We start from the raw sequence: 25,725 nt of genomic DNA, 5'->3' as shown, positions 1-25,725 counted from the left end.
GTGATTGGCTGCTGAGTTAATTGTTTATATGATATCAGAGTATTTAAGTGAGTTTGAACAAGTATATGGTGTCTGAAGAAGTTTGGTAATACCAAACGAAAGAGCTAACTTCAATAAATTTCTTGGGATTTTACACTAGTGTTTCCAGTGCCTACATTTTATTTACTAGAGGTCCCGACATTTCAAATGGTTACCCTTCAAAATCATATGTAATAAAGGTGATTCAGAAAATTGTGTGAAGGGATAAGTGAAGCCTGAAAATAGGGACATAGCTTCATAAATAGGGACATCCTGTGCAAGGATAAATCAGGCCTGAAAATAAGAATATTCCTCCAAAATAGGGACATTTGAGAAGTCTGAAGACAGAGAAGTTAATTCTGGATAACATGCCTGTGCATCACAGCATAGAGACACACTCACTCACACATGGACAATTCAGAGACCTGATAATTCACCTATGGCATATCTTTGGAATGTGGGTGAAAATGAAGCATCCAGAAAAAAAAAACAATCTAGAGACAGGGAGGACATGAAATCTATGTGTGGAAGCATGTCAGCTGAGAATCCAAAGCACTATGAGACAGCAAAACCAATCAGTGCATGACTTTCTGCTTCATATCTATGTAGCCAGTACTGAGGTGGTACAGTACAGTGTTGATTGGTAAATTATTTCAGGCTCCAGAGAGCATCCCAGCACTACCGGGCTACAACTCGTACCATACGTTTCGGCCACAGAACACAGACTGAAACACAAAAGGAGGGGGTGTATTCATATTCATTAAGGATACCTATACCTCCAGGTTAGACGCGCAGCATGATACCTCTGAGATCATCCATGTGCATCTAACATTGGGCAAATCTGCACTGCAAATCGTGGCCTGCTACTGATCACCCTCCATGATCCAGGACCATCACTCCACCTTTCTGGAGATACTGGAAAACATGAAGGTTCTACCGAACACCCTGATATTGGGTGATTTCAATTACCCTACCATTAACTGTGAAAACTACTCAAGTACAAACTCCCAGGCCCAGCGCTTCCTGGAATTCATCAACTCAAATGCCCTGGATCAGCTGGTAAACTCCTCTACCAGAGGTGAAAACATATTGGACCTAGTCATCACAAACATGGGCGACAGGTGTTCCACACCAGAGGTCAACCCATTACTGGTTAGATCTGACCATAAACTAATCACTCTGGATGTCCACACCCTACCACCACTCCCAACTAAGGAAACCACAGTAAAAAACTTTTCTAAAGCAAACTTCACCTTACTTAAGACTGAGGCGGTAAGTTTCACAGCCCCCACGCTAAAGGATAACGCTGCCCAAGATGCAGAAACCTTTACAAATGCACTCTATGAGCACCTACAAGGATGCATGGATCGTGCCATCCCTAGCAAAACCAAGACTCACTCCTCTAAGAGCAGGAAACCAGTCTGGTGGACCCCTGCCATAAACAGGCTACGCAATAGAAGGAGGAAACTAGTTCAGAAAAAAAGCAAATCCCAAGAAAGAAAGACATCCCTGATCAGTATCAGTAAGAAACTAAGGTCCCTCATAAAATCATCCAAGGCTAACTTTGAAAATAAAATAGCCAAGGATTCAAAAGATAGCCACAAAGCCTTCTTTAGCTATGTTAAGAATCTAAGTGGCAACTCGCAAATATACACTGAACTAGTGCAAAATAGCACAGAATATACTGAACCTACTGATATTGCCAACATCCTGGCAGATAGATTCAGTGCAAACTTCACCCCCCTCTCACCCCCAAAAGGGCCCACAGCAATACCAGAAAAGTGTAGTGTCCTGGAAATCACAGATGCACAGGTGAAAATAGCCCTTTCAAAAGCCAAATGCACAGCATCAACAGGGCCAGATGGTGTCACAGGCTGCATCTTGCATGAACTACAGAACAAACTAATCCCCCACCTAAACCTCAGCCTCTCCACAGGTTACATACCCATAGAATGGTGCACAACAATGGTTATTCAACTCCACAAGAGAGGGGCCACAACTGACCCTGGTAACTATCTCCCCATAAGCCTGACTAGCCTGGTCTGCAAGGCTATGGAGCGCATCATCATGGAGCTCATTAACAAAGACATTGGGAACCTCCAATCACTTGACCCGACCCTTTTCGGCTTTGTTAAGGGAAGATCATGCCTACTAAACCTGGTTGACTTCTTTGAGACAGTCACCAATGTCATAGATGAGGGAAAGGTTGTTCACACAGCCTACCTTGACCTCGCCAAGGCTTTCGACACCATTCCCCACTCGAGTATTACAGAAAAACTCACCAGCCTGAACATAAACCCCTACATCACGAGATGGGTTGTCAACTGGCTTACAGACAGAACTCACACGGTAAGAATAGCAGGCTCCAGGTCCGACTTTAAACCAGTCACAAGTGGTGTCCCGCAAAGCTCGGTCCTGGGACCCCCACTGTTCGGCATATACTTCTCAGAAGTACAGGCAAACGCAGGAGGACTCTGGCTAACCAATTTTGCCGATGACTGCAAACTGGGAGCCATAATTGACTCTCTGGCTGACACGGACATCCACCAAAAGGGCCTTACTGAGATGGACACCTGGTGTCAAAGTCATGGCCTCAAGCTAAATGCCAAAAAAAATGCATAGTCATCCCATTTGGAAAAAACAAAACACCCACGAATTACCACATGGGTGGCAGCCCCCTTAATACAGAAGAGGTAATAGGAGATCTGGGGACCCAGGTAGATAGTAATCTCTCCTTTGACAATCATATTGCCAAAGTAGTTAGGAAATCCTTCTATGTGGCCCATCTAATTACTAAAGGGTTCGCATCTAGAAATAAAGAGGTTATAGTGCCCCTCTACTCGTCACTCATCAGACCCATCATAGAGTACAATGCCTCATTTGGGATGTACCCCACAAGACACTTCCAACAGCTGGAGAGACCACAAAAGTACCTCACCAAGAGGATTAATGGCCTCAAACATATCTCCTATGCAGCCCGACTGAAAAAACTCCAGCTGTACTCAGTGGCATATTGTTTACTCAGAGGTGATCTCTGCCTGGCTTACAAAGCCATGTCCAAATTAGTATTGATGGGCATGCTCTCCTAAAGAAATCCAAGTCACTACGAGCCATGCGCTGTAGTGAGCGAAACCTCACCACAACAATAACTAGAACATGCTGGAGGGATATAGTCCTGTCACAGAGACACCACATGCTTTGGAACAAAATTCCAAACTACATTAGGCAGAGCCCCTCAGTAACACTCTTCAAGAGAAACCTAGACGAGTGGATGGGTAACAGAAAATACACCCCTGGGATCACTTCATTGGCTCTGCTTGACAGAGGATCAGTTAATTAATTAATGGGGAGGCGAAAGCTGACACACTCTGGCTAGGTTTATAAATGCCCTTGGGCAGATAGCCTAGTACCTACCTATGAACCCATGAACCTATGAGATCTCTATAGAGGTACATATGATACAAGCTGAGGAAGAAACTACTGTAATCCATAACTAAGGCCAACAGTTGAAAAAGCAGTAAACTACACTACAATTGTATGACAATTCACTGGTGTTCAATGTCAGTGATTATAACCATGCTATGCTGATGAGATAAATGAAGTTGTGTACTTATCAGAGCAATGGATCCTTATGATCCATCTGCATCTACTGAAAATGTTGGGATTAGCAGACACTAACCAAACTGGAACCTGAAAAACTTTCTCAGGTCAAACTTCTCCCCTAAAGTCATAATGCCCTGTCTCTCCTCTTTTCTATTGATTTTAACAGGCCACACACATATCACACAATCTAAAAGTTCCTTGTATTCCGCCAGGTCCTGGTTATCAAAGGGTGAAGGGAGATGGGAGGAGGGATGACGAAGTGCACAGATGTAGATTATTCAGATGTATTATTGTTATGGTATGTGCCTATCTTCCATGATCCAGCCCATTCATTCACTTCATCCATTAGGACAGATTACCATCTCTTCTTCTTAGGTGGCATCATGACAGAATGTTTCTGATGACTGTAGACGTGAAGGCAGACCAGGATCTTGAGATCACATCCAGCTTGTAGTGTCTTGCAAAAGTGTACAGAGAAGCAAACATCACAGTTACACAAATATCATCCACAGATACATTCTTAAAGAAAGCTTGAGAAGCAGAGCCACTGTTTTACTAAAATGTGCATTGGGTATGTGAAGCAAATCTTTACTATATTTCTGGTAAAAAAATAATGCATTCTGAATGCCATCTTGACAGCATGACTTTGGAAACTTTCTCTTTTTGTCCCAACTTATTAAGTACGTATGTCACAAAAGGTTGATGACCTATTTTAATTTCTTTTGTGTTGTCCAATTAATAATAAAGCTACCTGTGCACATCTAACCAATATAAAAATAATCCCCTCTATTGGAGTATTGTGTAAAAAAAGATAAATATTAATTGCTTGATTTAAATTTGTCTCTCTGTCTACTTTGGACATGAAAGATGAGTTAGTCCTCAAGGATACTCTGTTTTTGTGAAAAAATCAGATCGGGAGACTTGGGCCTCAAAGGCCTGCAGCTCAGAATCCCTTCTTACTGAGGTACCAGCTATGAAGAATAAGGCATTCCCAGTAAAGAATTTTAAGCCCACTTTGAAGGCAGGTTTAGCCAGAGAAAGAGAGTTAACTTGCCTAACATATAATTAAGATTTCATGAAAGAATATGTTCTTTCAACAGGGGTCTTGACAAAAAGGCATCTCTCAGGAAGGATTTGTATACTTTTAAAGATGGCACTGAAAATTATTTAAATCTTCGGAAAGGTTAGAGATAGGAGCTAAGTGCACTTTCACAAAAGAGTAACTTAAACATAAATAACAAGTTTGAGATAAGTAGTCCAATACAGCTGGACTTGGAGCTGTGAAGGGATCCTTCCACTGATAAGTGACCCGAAAGGAAAACCTTCATCATTTACTCTTTTACATGGCTCAGGTCAAAGGCCTTTGGACAGAAGTAAGAAGAAGGACCAGCTTTAGTGGGTAGGCATGGTCCCTAGCTTTTAATGAAAAGATGTTTTGAGTGAGGCCTCCTGGATGGATGTGCCAGAAGATTTCTGAAGGTTTTAGGTGAAGAAGTTCCTCTAAGAAATGAGACCAAGCAGGAGGAACTAAACTTGTCAATTCTAGAATGGAGTTATTAGGATGACCACAGTCTTACTCTGTATTGCTTTCTTCAAAAACTTTGAAATAAAGGGAAATGGAAAAAAACACAGAGAAGCGCTGGTAGTCATTCCTGAACTACAGCATCCCTGAACATCTGTCCTTGTGGAGGGCTTATAGAGAAGTAATTGCTGCACTTGGTGCTGGCTGGGGAAGCAAAGAGGGCTTGCCACTGTAGCAAACAATGGTTCTTACCACTGAAAGCCTTAGAGAGGACTTATGAAGCATCAGCAATCAATAGCTGACCCTGTTTGCTAGATATCTGGCTTGGCAAGGAATGTGAGTAACTATCAGAAGGTGAGAGTCAAGACTACCTATTCCCAAAGTGTCATTGTTTCCCAACATAGTGAATATGAGTGTGTTCCCCATTACTTGTTGATATACCATACCACTGCCATGTTGTTATAGTTTATGGCAATCACACATTGAGGGAGATAATTCAGAGATGCCTGCAGAATTAGGAGGACAGTCATCGTTTCCTGGATGTTTATATGCAGTTTGTCCTCATTTTGTGACCAAGACCCTTGGACTGTCTGTCTAAACAATACCCCCACCCTATGGAAGATGTATCCAATGTGAGTGTCACTAATAGAAAGGTAGGTGAAAAGTAGCTGCCCAGAGTCAGGATGGGATAATGATACCACCAATACAGATGTTCTCACAAATCTCAGTAAACATGGAAGGTTTTGGTCTGTGTTGACATTTGGAATGAGAACCTAGACAACTTAACTTTGATTGTACATTGCAAGATCCTCATATGAAATTTGATGATAGATGTAAGAAAGTTCTCACTGCTGTGAGATCAAATAATCTGAGACAGAGGGCTGTAGACACTGTCTCTGAAAGAAGTTGAACCTCAGATTGAAGAACTAATATTCTGTCTTGAGGAATGGTGGCTTTGCAGAACAGACTGCCCAAGTGGCACCTTATGAAAGTTAGTTGTTGTGATGACTCCATCTGGGACGTCATGGTAATCAACATAATTCCCAAGGACTCCAAGGACTAGAAGAACTGGAGTAGACACACATTTGCCTGAATCAGTGACTTCTGACTGAGGTCTGTTAGGGGACAGCCATCTAGATAAGGGACAATTTCTGTCTCTAAAAGTTTCTGTTGAGCTGCTACTGTGGCTGTGCACTTGGTGAAGATCCTGCAGGCAATGTAAAACCAAATACGTACTTAAACAGAAAGTGACTTGAACCAAAGTGAGGTGCAGGAACCTACTGTATTCCTTGACAATTTTGATTAGCAGGTATGTGCCGTGGAGGCCAAGGTAGTAATGAGGGGAACTGTTTTTAAGGGAAGGTAAGAAGTGAATGGAGTTCACAGGGTTGTAGATTTCCATAGGAGTCAGTCCTATCATAGGCACTATAGGAGTCAGTCCTATGATAAGCACTCTTCTCATCATTGTGTTAGATATGAAGGCCAAAGCAATCAAGATTACACTACAATAGGAAACACAAATGAGAATGGGGATAAGGGAGACCAGAAGTATCTGTGGAGACTGTAAGAGTGGGTCAGACATTTCTAAAAGAGGGTTCAGTGTAGGGAACTTTAATTTAATTCATCTGAGATCAGATAGCCCTGTCATGTAACACCAAATGGGAAGACTGATGTTAATAAACACAGAGCAGGAAAAATATCTTGGTATGATTGTAATGGCTGAGCTAAATGACATGGTATGAACTGAAAAAAAGTGGTGCAGCTGTGACCATTAAGTGATAGTGTATATCTATATGAGAACAGAGTCCAGAAACATAGAGAGGTTATATTACAACTGAAGATATCCTTGGCCATGCCAGAGCTGGAGTACTGTGCCTGTTTCTAGTGCCTGCACAGCGGAAAAGAGATTAAGCTGGTTATGAGGATATAGATGAAGGCTGCCAGTGTAATAAACAGAATGGGGAGCAAAAGATACATGGGGAAATGGCACAGGAGCTAAACCTGCTCACAGTTGTCAATAATCAAGAAAAGAAGACATGTCAGGGCTTCATAAGATATAGGCTCAGTGTACTAGGTTACAGCTTCAGGGCAAAGAGCAGTGAGGAGGGGCCGTGACTTCCAAGTTGAGGGTACAAAGTTCAGCCTAAGCCTGGGAATATACTTTTTATTGAAAGAGTAGCCAATAAATAGAACTGATTACTTAAGGAGGTGGTAGATTGTAACACTACAGAGACTTTCAAGAATGTTTGGAGCATGTGGTAGGCTAGGAAACAGACTGTGGAATGGGCAACTGAAGGACACTAATATAAAAATAAAGCAGGTGGGCAAAACAAATCGCATTTTCTGCTGTTACAAATATATCAGGGACTCAGTGGAATATACCAGAATTGTTATTTATTTATTTGAAAAAGCTCTGACTTAGTACTAGCATAATATGGAGCATTGATATGATAACATCTGGAATATCATATATGGAAAGAAAAGCTTGCAATGCAATGATTATACCTTGGCTCACAGTGTTAGTTAATTTTACATATTTGGGAAATTTCAAATGATGATCCCCACAGACCATATCAAGCAGAGCGCCTCATTGGCCCTCTTCAAAAGGAACCTTGATGATTGGATGGGAGATAGGAAATTCACCCCGGGGATCATGTCAGTCGCCCTGCTAGACAGGGGCCTGGAGAAGTAAATATTGTGGGAAGAAATATCCATGGAATTGTTATGGCTAGGCTTGCATAGGCTCTAGGGCCGATAGCCTAGTACCAACCTATGAACCTATTATGTGTAACTATACTATATTATGTTATATTATATTATCTGTATACATTTCAGGAGACTCAGTACTTGTAGTGACATAGGACAGAACCAGTCTAATGAGGTCAAATAATTGGCACAAAATCTACACCCGCAGTCATATGAATAGAGGCTGAAGATGCTTAACATGTATACTATTAACTATAAAAAGAAGATGAAGGGGGCACGTGACAGAAGCATTCAAATGCCTGATGTTTATTAAAACCATCTACATGTGCAATAAAATTATTATTTGTCAATTTGGTATTTTGACTGTGAACAGCTGGGACTCGGTGGAATATACTAGAATTCTTATTTATTTATTTGAAAAAGCTCTGACTTAGTACTAGCATAATATGGAGCATTGATATGATAACATCTGGAATATCATATATGGGAAAATAACTTGCAATGCAATTATTATACCTTGGCTCACAGTGTTAGTTAATTTTACATATTTGGGAAAATTCAAATGATTATCCCCACAGACCAGATATCTATTCTCTTGATGTTGAAATAAATCTGTACCAGTCCTGCTCTGTGGTCTTTCTTGAAATAAGTAAGATCACACTGCATATTATTATTATTATTATTACAAATATTACACAAAGTACAGTTAAAATTACCTATTATATATGCACATACATTCCTGATAAAAATAATATATCATTTGCCTTTTCTCTATATCTGACTATTCTGAAATGAAATATATGTTTTCCAAAGGTTTAAGAACTATCATTTGTTTTGCTCTGAACAGCACACCTTGTATGCCGATAATCTCATATTTAAATTAATGGGACTTTTCTGTTCTAGACAGTCTCTCGTGGTAACTTTTTTGAGCAGTTTACTGTCTGTATCTTTCTCAAATCATCTCTTTAACTATTTAAGTTTCTTTTCTGTCATACAAAACTGTATAATACATTTAACTTGCAGTACATATCCAAATAGATGTTCTTTCAGTTTTTGTCAGTATGAAATTTTTGCATATGTGTAACCTGTAGCTGACATCCTCGTTTGTAACTCACTATCAAGTCATATTTCTGTAAACACAGCAACATTCTTTGCAACCTTGGTGATGCATTATACAATGATGTTTTAATATGTTCTGTAATGGCTTATAGCTACTCTATACTTCTTCATCATTTTCCATAAATATATTGATGAACTATCACTCAGCCATATAACATAATCTGGGGTGGCACAGTAGCACAGTGGGTAGCATTTTTCCTCACAACAAGAGGTTCCCTGGTTCGATTCTTGGCTGGGGTGCCTTCTGTGTGTAGTTTACATGTTCTCCCTGTGTTTATGGGGGTTTCCTCCAGCGTACACTGGTTTCATCCCACACTCCTAAGACATGCAGTAAGTGAATTGAACACTCTAAACTGGCCATGGGTGTGAGTGTGTATGCAAGTGTGGTGTGCAAGAATTACCATGGTAGGGCTAGCCATCTGGTGTTGTAAACCTTGGTTCTAGAAGATTGTCACTGCTGAAGTGACACCCCAACCCCATGTGCAAAAATGGGAAAAGGTGTTGTGGATGGATGGATATGGCATCAACAGCAGCTGTTTATCACTGATTTATCTGACCATATTAGTCTGGCAACCAGTTATTCATTTAAACCATAGCATACTAGTTTTTCATCTTGAAAAAACATTGTACTAATACTATTTGGCTAGTGATTCCTTGTAACCAGCTTATTCACTTCATAATACTTCAGTACAGGCTTTCTGGTAACTAGCAACTTGAGCAATTCAAAACCCATTGTTTTGCTTCTCACGCCGATATCATGCCACATCTTGTTCCAGTAATTTTCTTAATGGTATGCTTTTTTCAGGCATTCAGAATAACCTCCAAAAGATACTGCATCAGGCCAAGAAATCTCATATGTGGTTACTTATCCTCTGGTCCAGATAATTGTACCATAGGTATTACCTCTTTATTATCTGGTTTCAAACCATTCATAATTAAAACATGACCTATATTTCTTAAAACTTTTAAGCATCTCCATAACAACTCTTTAAAACAGTCCAGATGCCGAGAAATAATTGGAAGTACTAGGATGTTGTGTATTTATTTAGGCATATTATACTAGCTCACAGCATAGAAGCCCTGATTGGCATCAAGTACAGAAAATACTATGAGGCTGAAATGGCAGTAGCCACTTCTATTCTAATAAGAAGTGGATCATGTTCCCTCTTTATAGTTTTGTTCAGATACTGTAGATCTGTGTACATATGAATTTTGGCAGGTTTAATGAAGATCTGTATACTATTCACACAGTCAATAAGCTCAGTTTTTCTTACTGATGCCAGTCTCTTTATTCTATGGAAGTCCTTTTCAGTTTCACCATTAAGAAGCACTGAGACTGTTCTTGAGATATGCATATCTGATTAAATAGCAATATTTAGATGAGTGTGATAAATGCCTGAGAGGCAGCCAAGACCAGTAATCAAATATTCTTAGTTATAAAGAAAATTGTCACTCTGCATCGACATCATGCATTCTTTTCACCATACCAAACTTCTGACAAATCAAATGGCACAAAAATGATGCAGCATCGGTTGCAACTGTCTGGAATTGTATTTTATTCTTTAATTTTTATGTTTACAAATTAACAATTTCTGATCCAGTGGTGATACCTAATGACCTTAATAAGGAGGCTTTAATTTATTTTTTTCACCCCTGTTGAGTCAGTGGTGGAGCAGGAATATTACTCTTTGGCCCAGAATTTAACATTACATACCACCACATTTTGACTAGTTTCAGTTTCTCTAACAGACCATCTTGCATTGTATTCTGTGCTGCATTATTGTACAACATGCCCAATTTCAGCACTTATTTTATTAAAAATAAATAATGTTCATGGCTTTGCTCTACTGTCTGCATATGTTTCATTGTTTCATGGCTTTATTCCACCATGTTTATCTTGTACTCTTCATTTCTTTAGCAGAATTAGCAAAATAATTTATTTTGCCTCAACTTTTACATAACCTACCTAGATCAGAATGTTTCCTTTATCCTTTTAACAAAACATGATGAACACTTTATTTACCATCATGCCTTTTGTGGTTCTCATGGCTCATTTTCACTCTGGCTTTGCCAAAGTTCTTGCTTTTGATTTCACATACAGTTTTATACACTGCTAACTTTTCCATTAACTATTTAATTAAGAAGTATTTTCACTTACTCTGCATACATTCATTGCTTCATATAATATAAAATCTGCTTTTCGTAGCAACTGACTTTTCATTTGTTCATTTAGATTACTGTACACAGTTATGTCTTATAGTACTGAATCAAGTAATGATCAAAATTTTAACCGTTGGCTTGGTTCTTCAGTTCAGTCACATAAGTTTCAATGTTCTCCATGGTATCTTGGTCTTCATGGTATCAGGATGACACAGTGGTGCAGCAGTAGCATTGTCACCTCACCACGAGAGGTTCTCCAGTTCAATTCTCAGCTGGTATGCCTTCTGTGTGGAGTCTGCATGTCTTCCCTGTGTTTGTGTGGGTTCCCTCTGGGTGCTCTGGTTTCCTCCCATGTTGCAAAGACATGCATCTAGAGTTTTTCTCCTCAGGCCTGTGCTGAAAATTGGCTTTGTTCCAAGTCAGACTTTCCTGGTTAACAAATGTTAAATAAATAAATAAAAGCTTGTGCTTTCTTGAAGATCAAATGACAGATAGATGGTGTTTTTGTTTTCATCTCACAGTAATTCTGGAACTTCTGTATCAGTGCAGCTGTGCTGTCTCTTTCTTTCTTTCAATATCTTTTTCTGTCGTCACTCAGATGTATTACACATTTAAATGCAGTACACTGTTTAAGCACTTCTTCCTTTGATGTAGAAATGTGCCACAGTATACTTTCTCAGGATTTTCATCTGTTCTTCTCACAATCAGAACAAATCAAATTTCTGATCACAGAATTTCCACTTGTCTGACAATCTCTGCTGCAGAGAAAGATGTCTTGGAGACACTTACCCAAACAAATAAACTTATCCTGCTTCTATAGATTTACTTCTGACTTTATTTCTGGCACCACATAGCGTTTGTGCTCATTAGCAAAATAATGGAAATGAGCGTGAACTTTGTTACTGCCAGCTCTTCAGTTTTACTGTTTAGATGTTCAGAATGTGCAGTTCTATGCAGGAAACTAGATCACATGACATATGCACTAATACTTTGAATGCAGTAAGGTTACCAGCTTCTTAGAGAGATCTACCATTTGTTACAAACTGCAAAAGACGTAATGTTCCTTAACCTTCCCTTGACTTGCGACCATAACTCTTTTCTAATAGATCTTAAGAAAAGTTAAGCAAAATGAAAGCAAGAATAAACAGGCATGAAATGAGGGGACCATAGGACTACAGTATGTTAAATCCAGTTGTTGTAATGATAAACAACAGAGTAGGTGACAGATCTAGAGGTGAAATGTATATTTCCTTGTGATTATCTGTTTTGCCTACTATGATTTCTACCTTAATAACACATTTTCTTTCTTTCCTTAAACATCCTTTTCAGCTGTCCCCTGCCCTTGAAATTGTTTTGATTTTCCTACATGCCTCTTCTGTAGAGTACCCTCAGAATCTGTAAAAATAAATCTGCATAAAATATTAAATAGATTTTAAAATGTAGAATCATTACGTGCCACATACCTCTTAAAGCACAGTATATAGACTAATGTTTAAAGGGAACAATGTTCCGTAAGGCTGCGGATTATTCTACCTTACCTTGACTCCAGGAACCTGCGAGTGCCTTTCATGTGTCGCATGTACTGTCACGTGACAACAAAGAGCTGCAGAACATCAAGTATATTGCATGTCAGGAAGTTCTTAAAGAAAACTGTGAACAACAGAGAGAAGCAGTATGAGTCGGAAAATTATGTCTAGATTTATGTATTACAATTCTTTAAAGGGAGGCAGGCCTTCTAGTTCCTCCTTTAAGGGTGGTATTTAGTAAATCAGTAAAAGTACTGAAATACTGGGAGGGTCTTCCACATATTTTAGAGCTAATCCATCTCAGCTGTTTGGCACAGAGGGATGAAGTCCTGACCATGACTCAGATGACATGGGTTTCTTTCATTAGTGGCCCAAGTACTAGAGGAGCTGATGCCAGTGGTAAGAGGAATGATAATACCTGTTTGTCTCTTTCAGGTGGAAAGTTTTGGTAGTATACTTGGAGTATATTTTGGTCATGGACTCTGGTGGTGAGACAGGAGACATGATGGTGGTGGCTGTAAAGGGGGGAGAGCAAAGAGAGGGCTGTATGACCACATAGGTGTGTGTGACACAATCTGGGCATCATTACACATCCACTAATGTGTTGCTACACAGCACATAGAGCTAACACCCAGCTGAGTGCTGTGTAACAGCTCTTATAGTTGTATTTCTGTCCTCAGCTGCAGGCATATCTATAGCCCAACAGCTAAGACGTCTTCCCACCTGGAGAGACATGGTAGGAGAATACAACCAAAATTGTGATGTTGTGGTAGCCCCATGGAGTTTGACGTGATGTGATCATAGATGCAGATTATACGAAGTTAGTGGAAGTCAGTTTTCAGAGCTATTAGATGGATTCCAAAATGCCCAAGTATGTAACTATTGGAACAGGCAGAGTGGTCATCTTATTCAAAATCTTCCAAAATTTAGCTCCTTAAAAGTACAGCATCCACCAAAGTATACTGTAGTACCAGTACTGGAATTTTAAGTTATGTCTATGGTAGGAATAGAACCCAGAGAGAGCACTCTGATCCAATGGAATTTGTAGTTGGGTTATGAACAAAGTAAAGGCAATACGAGTGGTCATGGTGCATATAGTGATGTGCACACTTTATATTCCAAGATATAGTAGACATGGACGGTGCAGTGGTGCAGTGGTAGCATCACAACAAGAGGTTCTCTGGTTCGATTATCAGCTGGAGTGCCTTCTGTGCAGAGTCTGCATGTCCTCCCTGTGTTCGTGTGGGTTTCTTCCTGGTACTCTGGTTTCCTCCCACGTTACAAAGACATGTATCTAGAACATTTCTCCACGGGTCTCCGCTAAAAATTGGCTTCATTCCAAGTCGGACTTTCCTGGTTAATAAATGTTAAATAAATAAAAAATACAGACTTGGGATTAGTTTCTGAACTGAAAGAGGTAGTAAGTGAGAATAGATTTAAGGATTTACTTAAAGTAGAGTGATAAGGTGTAACTTTAAAGCAATGTAGCCCACTTCTTGCCAAGAAATTGAGTATAGAGCCTTAACTGCACTGACTTATCATTTTCTGTTGGGAGGTTGGCAGGTTGGCATAAAGGGTTGTGATGCTGGCATAATGAGTTGTGAGGCTGGCATAATGGTTAAGGTGTTAACCTTGCACACACAAGGTATAAGGTTTCATTCTCACCTTTGAAGGGAAGTTGGCTAGGCTAAAAATGGCCTGCAAGGGCAGCTAGCCTAATACTTACCTATGATCTTATGAAGTAATAAGATGTTTGTGAACCTTGATTTAGTGACATGAGTTAGGTGATTTCTGACCTTTTTAGTACACCTTGAAGACCATTTTATGGTCTTGAATTCATTCCAAGACTGGTAATAGTGAACTGCTAAAAGGTGGACTGAAAGCCATTATTATGTTAATAAATGAATAACAAAGGTTGTTTGCTGTTGTCATGACATATATATGGATTATATATTTGTTTTCATGGGCAACATATTTCAAGATTGTTTTCATCATTTTTTTTCCCTTAAAAGTTAGCATCCAATAAACTCGTAGAAGAAAACAATAGTTTTAGCCATTAATGCTTGGCTGAGAGATACATGATGCAAGGTCAACTCTTATAAAGTTGACCCAGTAAATGAAAACTGAATTATATAAATCCCAGTACTTTTTGGTCTTACTCAGTGTGCTCTTCATTTCTTTTTCTAATAGTTTTAGTATTATTTTTTAAGACTCATAAATGAAAGATAGAATAATAGTTATTAGAAAGAAGACAATGCCATACTGAAGACTTTTCGCATTCTGTTTTCTGGACAACTTATGAGCAGAATGCATTGTATTCAGCTTATCTTCTTCTTTCAGCTTTTTCTGGTTAGGGGTTGCCACATCAGAACTCCAGTCTGCTAATGATTGGCAGTAGATTTTTACAGTGCCAAGGTGCCAGCTCGACGCCCAACCTTCAACAAAGGCACACCCATTCACACATGCCTTTCGAACGCTACTCAACCGCGGGGAGGACATGCAGACTCCACACAGAAGGGGCTCCAGCTGAGAATCAAATGGAAGAACCTCTTGCGCTGAGGTGACAATGCTACCGCTGCACCACTGCGGCTTATGATGAAACAAAAACAAAAAGAACTTCACTGCATAACAAACACATTAAATCTCTTTTTTGTAGGTGAGGGCAGATCCTGTCAGCACTCTCATGTAAGGAGCTGTAACCTCAAACCCTCAAGTACTAGTATCTTCAAACACTTCTGACACCATACAGCCTCAGAGGAAAGGAACTATGTTTTGCAAGAAAAACAAGTATGTCCTTTTCCCTTTGAGTATGTAACCTTGGAGGAGGAATATTTTCTAAGTGGACATATGGGGCACATGCCCTTGTACAAGTTTACAGAGGGATTTGCTCCACAGTAAAAACTACTGCAGTATAAACGCAAACTGTATTTATTTTTATTCCTTCATATCCTGCGTGTACTGCAAATAGAACAAAGAGACAGCAGTCTGCTACATGATTTTACCATGAAGATGTTGATATAAGAATATACCACTGTAAAATTAATTAAAAGTAGCAGGTATTGCAGTACTTCCTTTTTTAATTATTAGGTATAAGCTTTGTAAAGTTGTTGACATTATTAAATAATGTGATAAGAGCAGTCTTGTAAAGCCTCAACTTGTAGGTAGTGCAGTAGTAGTTGTAAGATATAGGCATATTTATGTCTATATTACCATGTTGAAAGACGTGTTTGCTGAACATGTCTTAATCGACATGGAAATATTGACCCTTTAAAATCCTGAACAGCCGGTTCAGTGAATTGTTTCCCAGAGGAAAAAAATTGGCCGGCTGTCATTGGGGATTTGCCCTTTTCCCCACTGTAGTGCGATCTTGGAGTTGGTATATTTAGTTGGGGGTGTGTGTGTGTGTGTGGGGGGGGCAACGCCGTCCACTATGTAGGGTTTGAAAGTTTGTTTTTTTTTTGTGTATGGCCGAGCATTTTTTTTTCCCCTGGGAAAAAATTCATCGAAGCGGCCATTCTGGATTTTAACAGGTTGATATTTCCTTGTTGATTAAGACGTGTTCAGCAAACACGTCTTTCAACATTGTAATATAGACCTGGCATATTCTAGGTATTATACTTATAAAACAAAATAGTTCAAAATTTTATTGTTTGTATTTCTAATTTATTTGAGCTTTAATTTTTGACATTTTATTTATTTATTTACTTACTGTATTTCTTTATTTTTTACTCATGCTTGTAAAAAGATTCCACTGAATGTAATCATTTGCCAAGATGAATGGCTAAAGAGATCTCAGTCTTCCTGTATTAAATCAGACAGTAGGAAGTTACTTAACTAGGAAAAAATACAATTTTTTTCTTAAAATAATATTGACTATGTCACGTGATACAAGTTCAGATAGCAGTGGCTCTTGGCTGCACAAGCATGGAGGATGGGTCTGGAGTGGGCATGTGCTCTCAGACACACTCTTGTAGTTGTCCAGAGACATGGGGGCATTGTCAACCTGTTACAGGGCTGTAGCTGCATTGCACATTGGGGCATAAGCACTCTTTGGTAGTAGGTATGATGGTGCTCTAGAAGCCTCAGTCTTCTCAAGGGCTCCAAATATTCATCAGAACTACTCACTGAGGAGGGCTAACATGGGTTTGGTAGATGTGGTGGATGAGGGAGGACTCTGAGAGCAGCTGACGGTCAGCTGTGGGGAGCTAAAAATGGCACAAAAGATGTCTACTGTTTTGAGTATATTCATGAAAAAATATAATCTATAGATACTCTTTGGGTTCCTGACTAAAATTCGTACTACTTTGGCTGTTGTTTGTAACTCTAGTTCTCTGAATTTCATGGTAGATTTAAATACTGTCAGCCTTTTAAAGCATTTCATGTAACTTCTCGGACATTTATTATTTTATTCAGTTAGGTTATAGCTGGTAGTCTGAATCAATAAAAATTCAGAGAATCTGAACCTTGAATGAAATTGTTGTAAAATATTTTATATTTGTTTACAATGGAAGTGTATCATGATTACCTACAGCCAATTACAACTTAATTCCAAATCTAGCAGATTTCAAGCATTAAGAATGAGTGCAGCATTGATGGTAGGGTGGGTGGCATAATGGTTAAGATGTTTACCTTACAAATGCAAGGTGCAGCATTTGATTCTCACATGCAGTAATTAGCTAGGCTTAAAATAGTCCTCAGGAGCAGTGAGTCTAGTACTAATCAATGAACCTATATCTGACATTATTGTACCAGTCATTTATCTATTGATGGCTAGGTGGTGAATGGTCTGCTTATTATGTTGTAGCATTCCACTTGTGGTAGCAGACATCTGTGCATAGTCACATGGCATATGACAACCCCAACCTCACTTTTCATATAATTCTCCATGGTACTATAACTCTGAAATATTACAAGGTGTGCAACCATTTACTTTGGCCTACCTCACAGGTAACAGGCAAGCTATATAAATGTGATCACTGATCAGCCTGCAGCAAGAAGAATGTTAATGATTATGAAAATGTACTGCTTTTAATGAGATAACCAAAGGAAGGACATGGACAGGTCTTGTGATACAGCTGTTTGCTAAGAATGAATGTTAAATGCATGGATGGTAATACTGAGACTCTATACTAGGAAGAAGAAAGCCCTTTTCTTCCATGTTTTAGTAATATCTGTTGCTTGTCTCCTTGAAATGGGAGTGTTGTGATTATAGTTATGGCTTCTCAGTGACATAGCCTAGCAACAGTTTTAACTGTCATTGTACTTATCTATTGTTAGTATGTCAGTTTTATACATTATACTTCTACTTTATACATGGTTAGTTGTATTCTTTATCACGTAATCTGAAAAGCAGTGAATAAATACTTTCTGCAGGCATGAGCTTGAATTTCATTTTCTTCACTTGCAGAATCAGTGATCTGATCAAATCACTTAAGCTAGCTGTCCTGGGTAATACATGGGTCTTCTTCTGCAACAAAATGCAAATTAAAAATAAATAAATAAGTCTGCAGCAAGCTATAGGTGAATATATCAACATGAATCACTGCATTCTTTAGTGCTCTTGCTAATGTTGATTTATTTTTGCTTTCTTTGACAGGGTGGCCTGAGTACACAAGCTGTTGTTCACGTTGAGATTGAAGATGTTAATGATAACCCGCCCATTTTTAACCCTGTGTCCTACATGGCAAGTATCAGCAGCCACAGCCTGCCAGGGACTGAGATCCTCAGTGTGGTAGCCACTGACTTAGATACTGGGACTTATGCAGAGGTGCTGTACGAACTTGTGACAGGCGACTTTTCTTCACTCTTTACTGTCGATGCTGCGACGGGTATGATGTCTCAAGCCATGTGTCAATGCTTTTTTTTATTGGAATTTGTCTAGTATATTCTAAAATTAAAGGACAAAAAAAATGTCTTGATAGTTCTGTGTTGCAGAATGTCATGATACTGTCGGGGACAGTGTCAGCTTGACTTTTTTGTTCTGACTAGGGGTATCTGAAGGGGTCTGGCAGGCAGAGTTTTGACATTCTGTTACATTTATCCTATACACACTAGGGTCTAAATAGCTGTTTATATCAAAACTTCCTAAGGTGAGATAATAGTGTTGTGTCTATGAAGGGCAATGCAGCATTTTTCCCCATCAGATAACTCTTTGCTTCATCTCGTTTTGATAGCCCAGGCATGACAATGAAGTGTACAAAAGAACTATCTAGGAGCAAATGCTGAAGCTTTTTTTTTTTTTGCTACTAACTTGATCATAGGTTCATAGATTAGTACTAGGCTATCTGCCCCAGCAAGCCATTTTAAGCCTAGCCATTTATTCCCTGTGAGACTCAAACCCTGTACCTTGTGTTTGTAAGATAAACACCTTCACCATTAGGCCACCCTCCCAACCCTCAATCATCTCACCTAGCATTTGTACTTCACATTAGTTATGGGTCTCTCCCCTTTAGGTGTGGATAACTTTCAATAACATCATCTTATGTTCAAGTGGTAGGAGGACATGACACATGGCTGTTTCTCTGACATTTATTTTGTAGAGCATTCATAGCATGCAATACTGGCTCTGTTTGACATACCTGTATTTACTAGTTTTTGCCGCATAGACATGTCATTCCACATAGCCTCAGCCAGACAATTAACACATCCAAGACTACCCTTATGATCTTCAACAGAGGATGTCCATGTGGCAAAAATCTCATCTCCCTGTATCCAGAACAGGCAATACAAATTCTGGTCATAAAGTCTTTCCTTCTCAAAGATTCAGGGCCTGGAGTTCAATGCTGACCAGTAGGTATTGTTATTGTGCAGTTTCTGTTTCTGCATCGACTTTCCCCAAGATTCTTGCTAAACTGACTCATGCCTCTCATCCTGCAGACATTAAAAAGAGGTACAAAGGCTCCAGAAAAGTAGACACATCCATCCAAATATCTTGATATCTAATAAGCAAAAAAATTGAATACTGTATGGCATATACCTCTTCCCACTTCCAGTAGGATTGTGGGATAGTACTCAGAAACACAAGTTAAAAAATGGAAATGACACAAATGACAAAATGAATAAGCGTATTATCAAAGACGCAGTGCGAAGACTATAGTGTTTAATAATGAGTTGTCACAGAATAATATATTTTTGCTTCTGAAAAGAGAGATGTAGGGTGCTCTTTCCTTAAATTATTGGTGCTACCAATATATTGGCCATGTAGTCTTGTTTCATGTGTACTAAACTGGTTCAAAATTTTGTCTGATGGTAGAAGGAATTCAGAAAATTGTGTGAAGGGAAAAATTAAGTCTAAAAACAGGAGCATACCTCCAAAAAAAAGGTGCATCATATAAAGGGGTAAATCCAAGCCTGGAAATAGTTGCAAACCTCTAGAATAAATGCAGTGGCGATGACTGTGTTGACTGTTACAGACCATCAGTAGATTGTTCACTTATGTACTGATGAGGACAAATAAGGCAAAACCCTGTCTATATCAGCCTGGGTGTGGCTTGTTTGCTATTTCATATTATTAAAGATCTATGAGTCATCATGCCTTCTTAAGCCAGTACTTTGAAGCATTTTTGTGGTAATTTGCATGTCTCCTGATACCTTGATATTGATAAATGGAGATCTGCAGATGACTTCATATACATATTTCTTTGTGTGCTTTCCAGAGTCTTACTGTCAATATAGTGGAAGTGTCTTGCTGGTCTAGATGTTTCAAAACATCACTACATTCTCCACATGTACTATTCTGATGAGATCAAAGAAGGCAGAAACACGACTGCAGCAAGTGGGTTCTGGCTCACTGTCTGGAGTGTGTTGTTAACGACCTCTGCGTCTTTTAAGCATTCTTCAGCAAATGCACTGATTTATATCTGTCTGTCTGTCTATCTATCTATCTATCTATATGTCTATGTGTATGTGTGTCTATGTATATATTTCTTTCAGGGTAGATTAGAATATCTTCCAAAACACCTTGATAAAAGGAGGTTTGCAGGTGATTTTGCACATCTGCCCACAGTATGTAATTTCATCTTTGATAAATTCTTACGTGTGTCTGGTTGTTCTGTGCATACGCCCATCTACCATGTTGGTAGCACTTTATGTAAGGTATTCCTCTGAGCACTTGGTCCATTACCTCTTGTCAAACAAAAGGTACAGACACCTCTCTCAAAACACTTTGCTGCATTGGGGTACTACTTTATGTGTATTAATTGTCAGAAACCTAAAGGTGTTGCTGCTAAATGTTAGGAGTCTAAACAAGAAAGTCCCATACAAGGTCTCCTCATTCTGGAGAATATGGACATATGTGCCATTACCTAGACATGGTTTAAATTTACAGAAAGTACTCTGGCAGTGCAAAGCTTCATTGCCTTCCACACATTTATGCCATCAGCTGTGCAGACAAGGACAAAAGGTGGAGGATTCTCAATCTAGGTATACCTCTAGGTTAGTTAAACAGGACAATGCCCTGGAGTTTGACCATGTTCAAATCATCATAGAGAAATTCCCATACTGTATCCTAGCAAGCTATAGGTCACCCTGTATGTTCCAAGAATCCCATATGTTGTACCTAGACCTACTGGAGGCACTTGCCATTAAACCAAATACCCTACTCATGGAAGACTTTAACCACCCCCTGTATAGACTGGGAAAGATATACTACCTCAAACTTGCAGGCACAATGAGGCACTTTTTCTGAAGAAGCCTGAGATTGATCCCAGGAGAAAACACTTAACTGATATTGTTTGTGATTTCACCGTGGGTTTTGTTACTTCGTTTTGTTCCAGTGGAATAAACAACCTTTTGGATTTTATGGACTATTGCCTCTGATTCTTGTGGACTTAAATTAGTCACGTTGAATCCTTGGAGATTGTTTATCAAAGCAAATTATATCCAATGAAATGATAGTTTTTCAAAATTCATTGCCCCTCCCAGCCACGATTCACCACAACCTATGCAGAATTGTTCACAGAGACCCCATACTGCCATGTAAATAGCTGTACAGGCTGCTTTACATATTAGAAGTAGTCCCAAGACAAACTTAAAAAAACACATTGGTGGAATCCTAACCTTAACAGGATTCCCTTAAAGGGAAAAAAGTCATGGCTAAAATTAGGAACAGCAACTCCCAAAATAATAAGAGCTCTTTAATTAAAATAAATAGAAAACTGAAAGTACTAGTTAAGTCCAACAGGGTCAGTTATGAGATCTGGATAGTCTCACAGGCTAAAGACAATCATAAGGCTGCAGTTATGAAACTCTTAGAACTACAATAAATATCTGTGGTTTACATAACTAAGCATTTTATATTGCATATTTTTAACATAAGTATTTAACATTTTATTTGTGCAGGAACTGTAAGTTAATATGAATTTTGCATAGAATAATCATGAGATATGCATTTTTCTCTAACAAAGTGTAACTCTGACCCATGTGCAAAAATGGAAAAAGAGTTGTAGGTGGATGGATAGACTACTATGCCATCATTATATGTTACTAATTTAAATTAACTTATTTTAAGTGATTAGTTTAAATGTTGTGTATAAGCCGTGGTGGTGCAGCGGTAGCGTTGTCGCCTCACAGCAAGAGGTTCTCCCGTTCGATTCTCGGCTGGAGCACCTTCTATGTGGAGTCTGCATGTCCTCCCCGAAGTCGAGTGAGATTTGAAAGATATGCGTGAATGGGCATGCCTTCGTTGAAGGCTGGGTGTCAGGCTGGCACCTTGGCACTGTAAAAATCTACTGCCAATCATTAGTGGACTGGAGTTCCGCTGTGGCGATCCCTAACTGGGAAAAGCCAGAAGAAGAAGAAGTTTAAATGCTGTGTGTGTGTGTGTGTGTGTGTATATATATATATATATATATATATATATATATATATATATATATATATATATATATATATATATACATGTCGAAATTTGGCATATTCTATTTTATCTGTACAGTTATGCAGGCGCTGGTATGGATGCCTCACTCCACTAACATCTCCAGCATCGATTCCCATCTGGGGTGTGCCTTCTCTGCAGAATTCTCACGTTCTTCCATTGCCTGTCTGGGTTTTTGCCAGGTGCTTCAGTTTATTCTCACATCCCAAAGACATGTTGTAGGTTAACTGACATTCCTCTTTATTGCTTGTAGGTATACATGCTGCATATGAATATATATATGTGTCCTGCAATTGACTGATGCCCTATTTGAGATTAGTTTCTGCTTGGCATGCACTAGATTGCAGGACGGAGTCTGTTTCCCCTGTATCCCTTAAAAGGATAAAGCAGGTAATCATAAATGAATAACCAGCATGGGCAGGGACACAGGGATCAGCATCAAGCTGCAGATCAACTTCTAAGAAACAGTCCCCCTTAAATATATTGTAGCATTCACACTATTTTATCACATTAGTTTGATTTTTGACCCAGCTTTACCAATAAAGGAAACAAGTAACAAATGTACCTGGATTTTTTTAGCTTATTTTAAGCTTTCACCATTTCTTGGGGGGATTAGCCCCATTCTGCTCAGCCATGCTACACTCAGCTTTTGTTAAGCTCCTTGCCCTACTCCCATTCCCACCCTCCATTATGATTACACTTATAGCTAGCACCTAATAACTTGATGACCACCTTACCAACTACCTAATCTTGTCATACCTCTAAGATCGAAGAACAAATTGGCACAAGTCTAAGGCCCAAACCTGTAAGTTTAACTAACATATGCCCAGAGATAAAATCTGTGTAGTCAAATCAATAATTTTAGCTAAAACTTAACACATAGTTTATTCAAGTCAACTAAACACATCTTATCTATCAACATTCCTTCCGTATCTGCACTCTACTTATAAATCTTTTAAATTTTAACCATTCTCTAACCACCATATCTATTTCACAAACTCTGTTATTGCATGCCATCTCTTACATAGTCTGTACTCTAACCTTCATTGCCCACCTATCTAGCTATAAATTCTTTCTTTCTCCTACTATCCCTACAAAGTCCACACAACAATCTCTGACTCCACCCCTCCACAAATGCACTTATACCGTCAATCCATTATAGTACTAACATCATTTTGCTAAAAAATGTTCACACTGTTTCTTATTACCAAAATCAAAAAACTCCAAGACCCCAAAGAAAAACAACTAATACTTCCTAGCAAGATAAAAAAGCTTTTCCACAAACTTCAATAAGGTTATAATAAGTGGTGACATACACCCTGACCCTGGCCCTAACACATTCCCAACTCGCTCCTTCCCACATCCAGATCACCAAAATAATTACTTCACAAACAGCCAAATTACATACATCCCCCAAGCACAATCATCCCTAGCCCCTTTCCAGACTAAGAATACACAATATTAAAGTTTGCAGCATCTGTAATAAGACACCTGAACTCCATACATGGATAGAAATCCACTACCACAACCTGGTAATCATAGAAACTTGCTTAAAACCAGAAATAAAAGATGAATAAACGATACTCTATGGGCACAATGTAGTTAGAAAAGACCAAACCAGTAAATGTGTTGCTGGAGTAGCTATTATCAATCAAGTATAACTACAGCTTCACAGCTACCTTCCAATAATAACAAATATTAGCAATGAAGTGCTACTGTTTTAAAAACTTCAAGTAAATAGCCAAAATACTTATTTATAATAGCTGTCTACACCCCAATCCCCAAACAATATCAGTATTATTGAAAATATTCAAAGCTGGCTGCATGCTAACGTCAGTCAAGAAACTATTTAACTTGAAGACCTAAACCTAGACTGGGCCATAAATAAAAACAGTTTCCCTCCCTTAACATAAATATATTTTACTTCACAGAGATAGTCAAGAAAATACACCAGAATACACAAAAAAAGCATCCATTCTGGACTGCATACTAACAACAAACCTAGAAAAACTCGAATAACAGGCATTCTACCAGACACTTTTAGTGATCATCATCCCATATTCATCATCAGAGATTATCATCCCCCCCCCTAAAAAAAAAAACTCAACAGTTAAGTTCATTGAAAAATGTAACTAATTTCAACAAAGCCATCTCCAGTGATACCCTCGAACAATGTTACTGGTTACTTTCTCAAATATCTTCCACTAGCATGCTAGTTTAACCAATCCTTCCTAGCCATTCTCAACTGGCAAGCTCTACTCAGAAACAAAAGAGTAAAAGTACATACTGCCCCTTGACTAACCCATCAAACTAAACAACTCAGGAAAGCCATCAACAGAGCCTGTAAAGAATGGCACATAAACATAAGTCAAAACAGTCTGGAAACTCATTGTTGACCTAGAAACAGTATCAAATCACAAGTTCTGACAGACAAAAGAATTGTATTTTCCACTAACAAGAACACACTATTAGAATCTCTAAACATTTTTAGCAAAACCTAAACAACCTCTCGAAACCAGGCAGAAAACCTCCTCCAAATCCTCTTCCATTGAAACCAAGCAAAAATGTAGCCAGCAAATTCACTAGCCAGTTCATACCCTCCACCACCACTCCAGCAACTCAAACCCCTTTCAACCATCCATTTCTCAGTTCATTAACTTCCATAGCCCAACTTGCCCTAAAAACTTTCCCCACCAAAACCATTACAAATATAAATATATATTTAAAAACTAAATTCCCTCAAATCTATCTCCTGACAACCTCTTAGACAAATACCTTGCCATGGCTGTTAGAGATTTAAGTTACTGAGTGTCTGTTCTTATAAATAGACCCATTACATAAAATGATATTCCAACCCTGTGGAAAGTCTCTTTTATGATTCCACTCCATACAAATGGCACATTCATTGAACTAACTATTGCCCCATAGCAATACCCTCTCCCCTCTCCAAAGTACTTGAGAAGTGTATCCATCAACAACAACAACTATCCTCCCTACTCAAAAAACAACTGCTCTGTCCCACTTAACACAGCTTTTGGCTATACCACAACACCGAAAAACACTATTTCACTTTCTAGATACTGTCAACCAAAGCAGAAACTATGGCCACATCGTCTTTACTCTTTTCATTGACCTGTCTAGTCTTTGATACAATGTCCCAGCAGATTCTCTTCTACAAGCTCCAGCTGTTCTTTATC

At 38.9% G+C, this 25,725-nt stretch overlaps 1 protein-coding gene across 1 annotated transcript in view; it reads left to right on the top strand.

The window, feature by feature from the left end:
• The window catches only part of DCHS2 (dachsous cadherin-related 2), a 1,158,653-nt gene that overhangs the window by 47,008 nt on the left and 1,085,920 nt on the right, over window positions 1–25,725 (top strand). The window contains exon 3 of the mRNA XM_044062423.1: window positions 18,251–18,482. Within this exon, the coding sequence (XP_043918358.1) occupies window positions 18,251–18,482 (232 nt within the window). The remainder of the gene's footprint in view (window positions 1–18,250; window positions 18,483–25,725) is intronic.

This window comes from Protopterus annectens, chromosome 2.part1 (assembly GCF_019279795.1).
Source record: "Protopterus annectens isolate FY-2018-M chromosome 2.part1, PAN1.0, whole genome shotgun sequence".
Lineage (NCBI taxonomy): Eukaryota > Metazoa > Chordata > Ceratodontiformes > Protopteridae > Protopterus > Protopterus annectens.
This window is presented reverse-complemented; position numbering and strand designations above follow the sequence as displayed.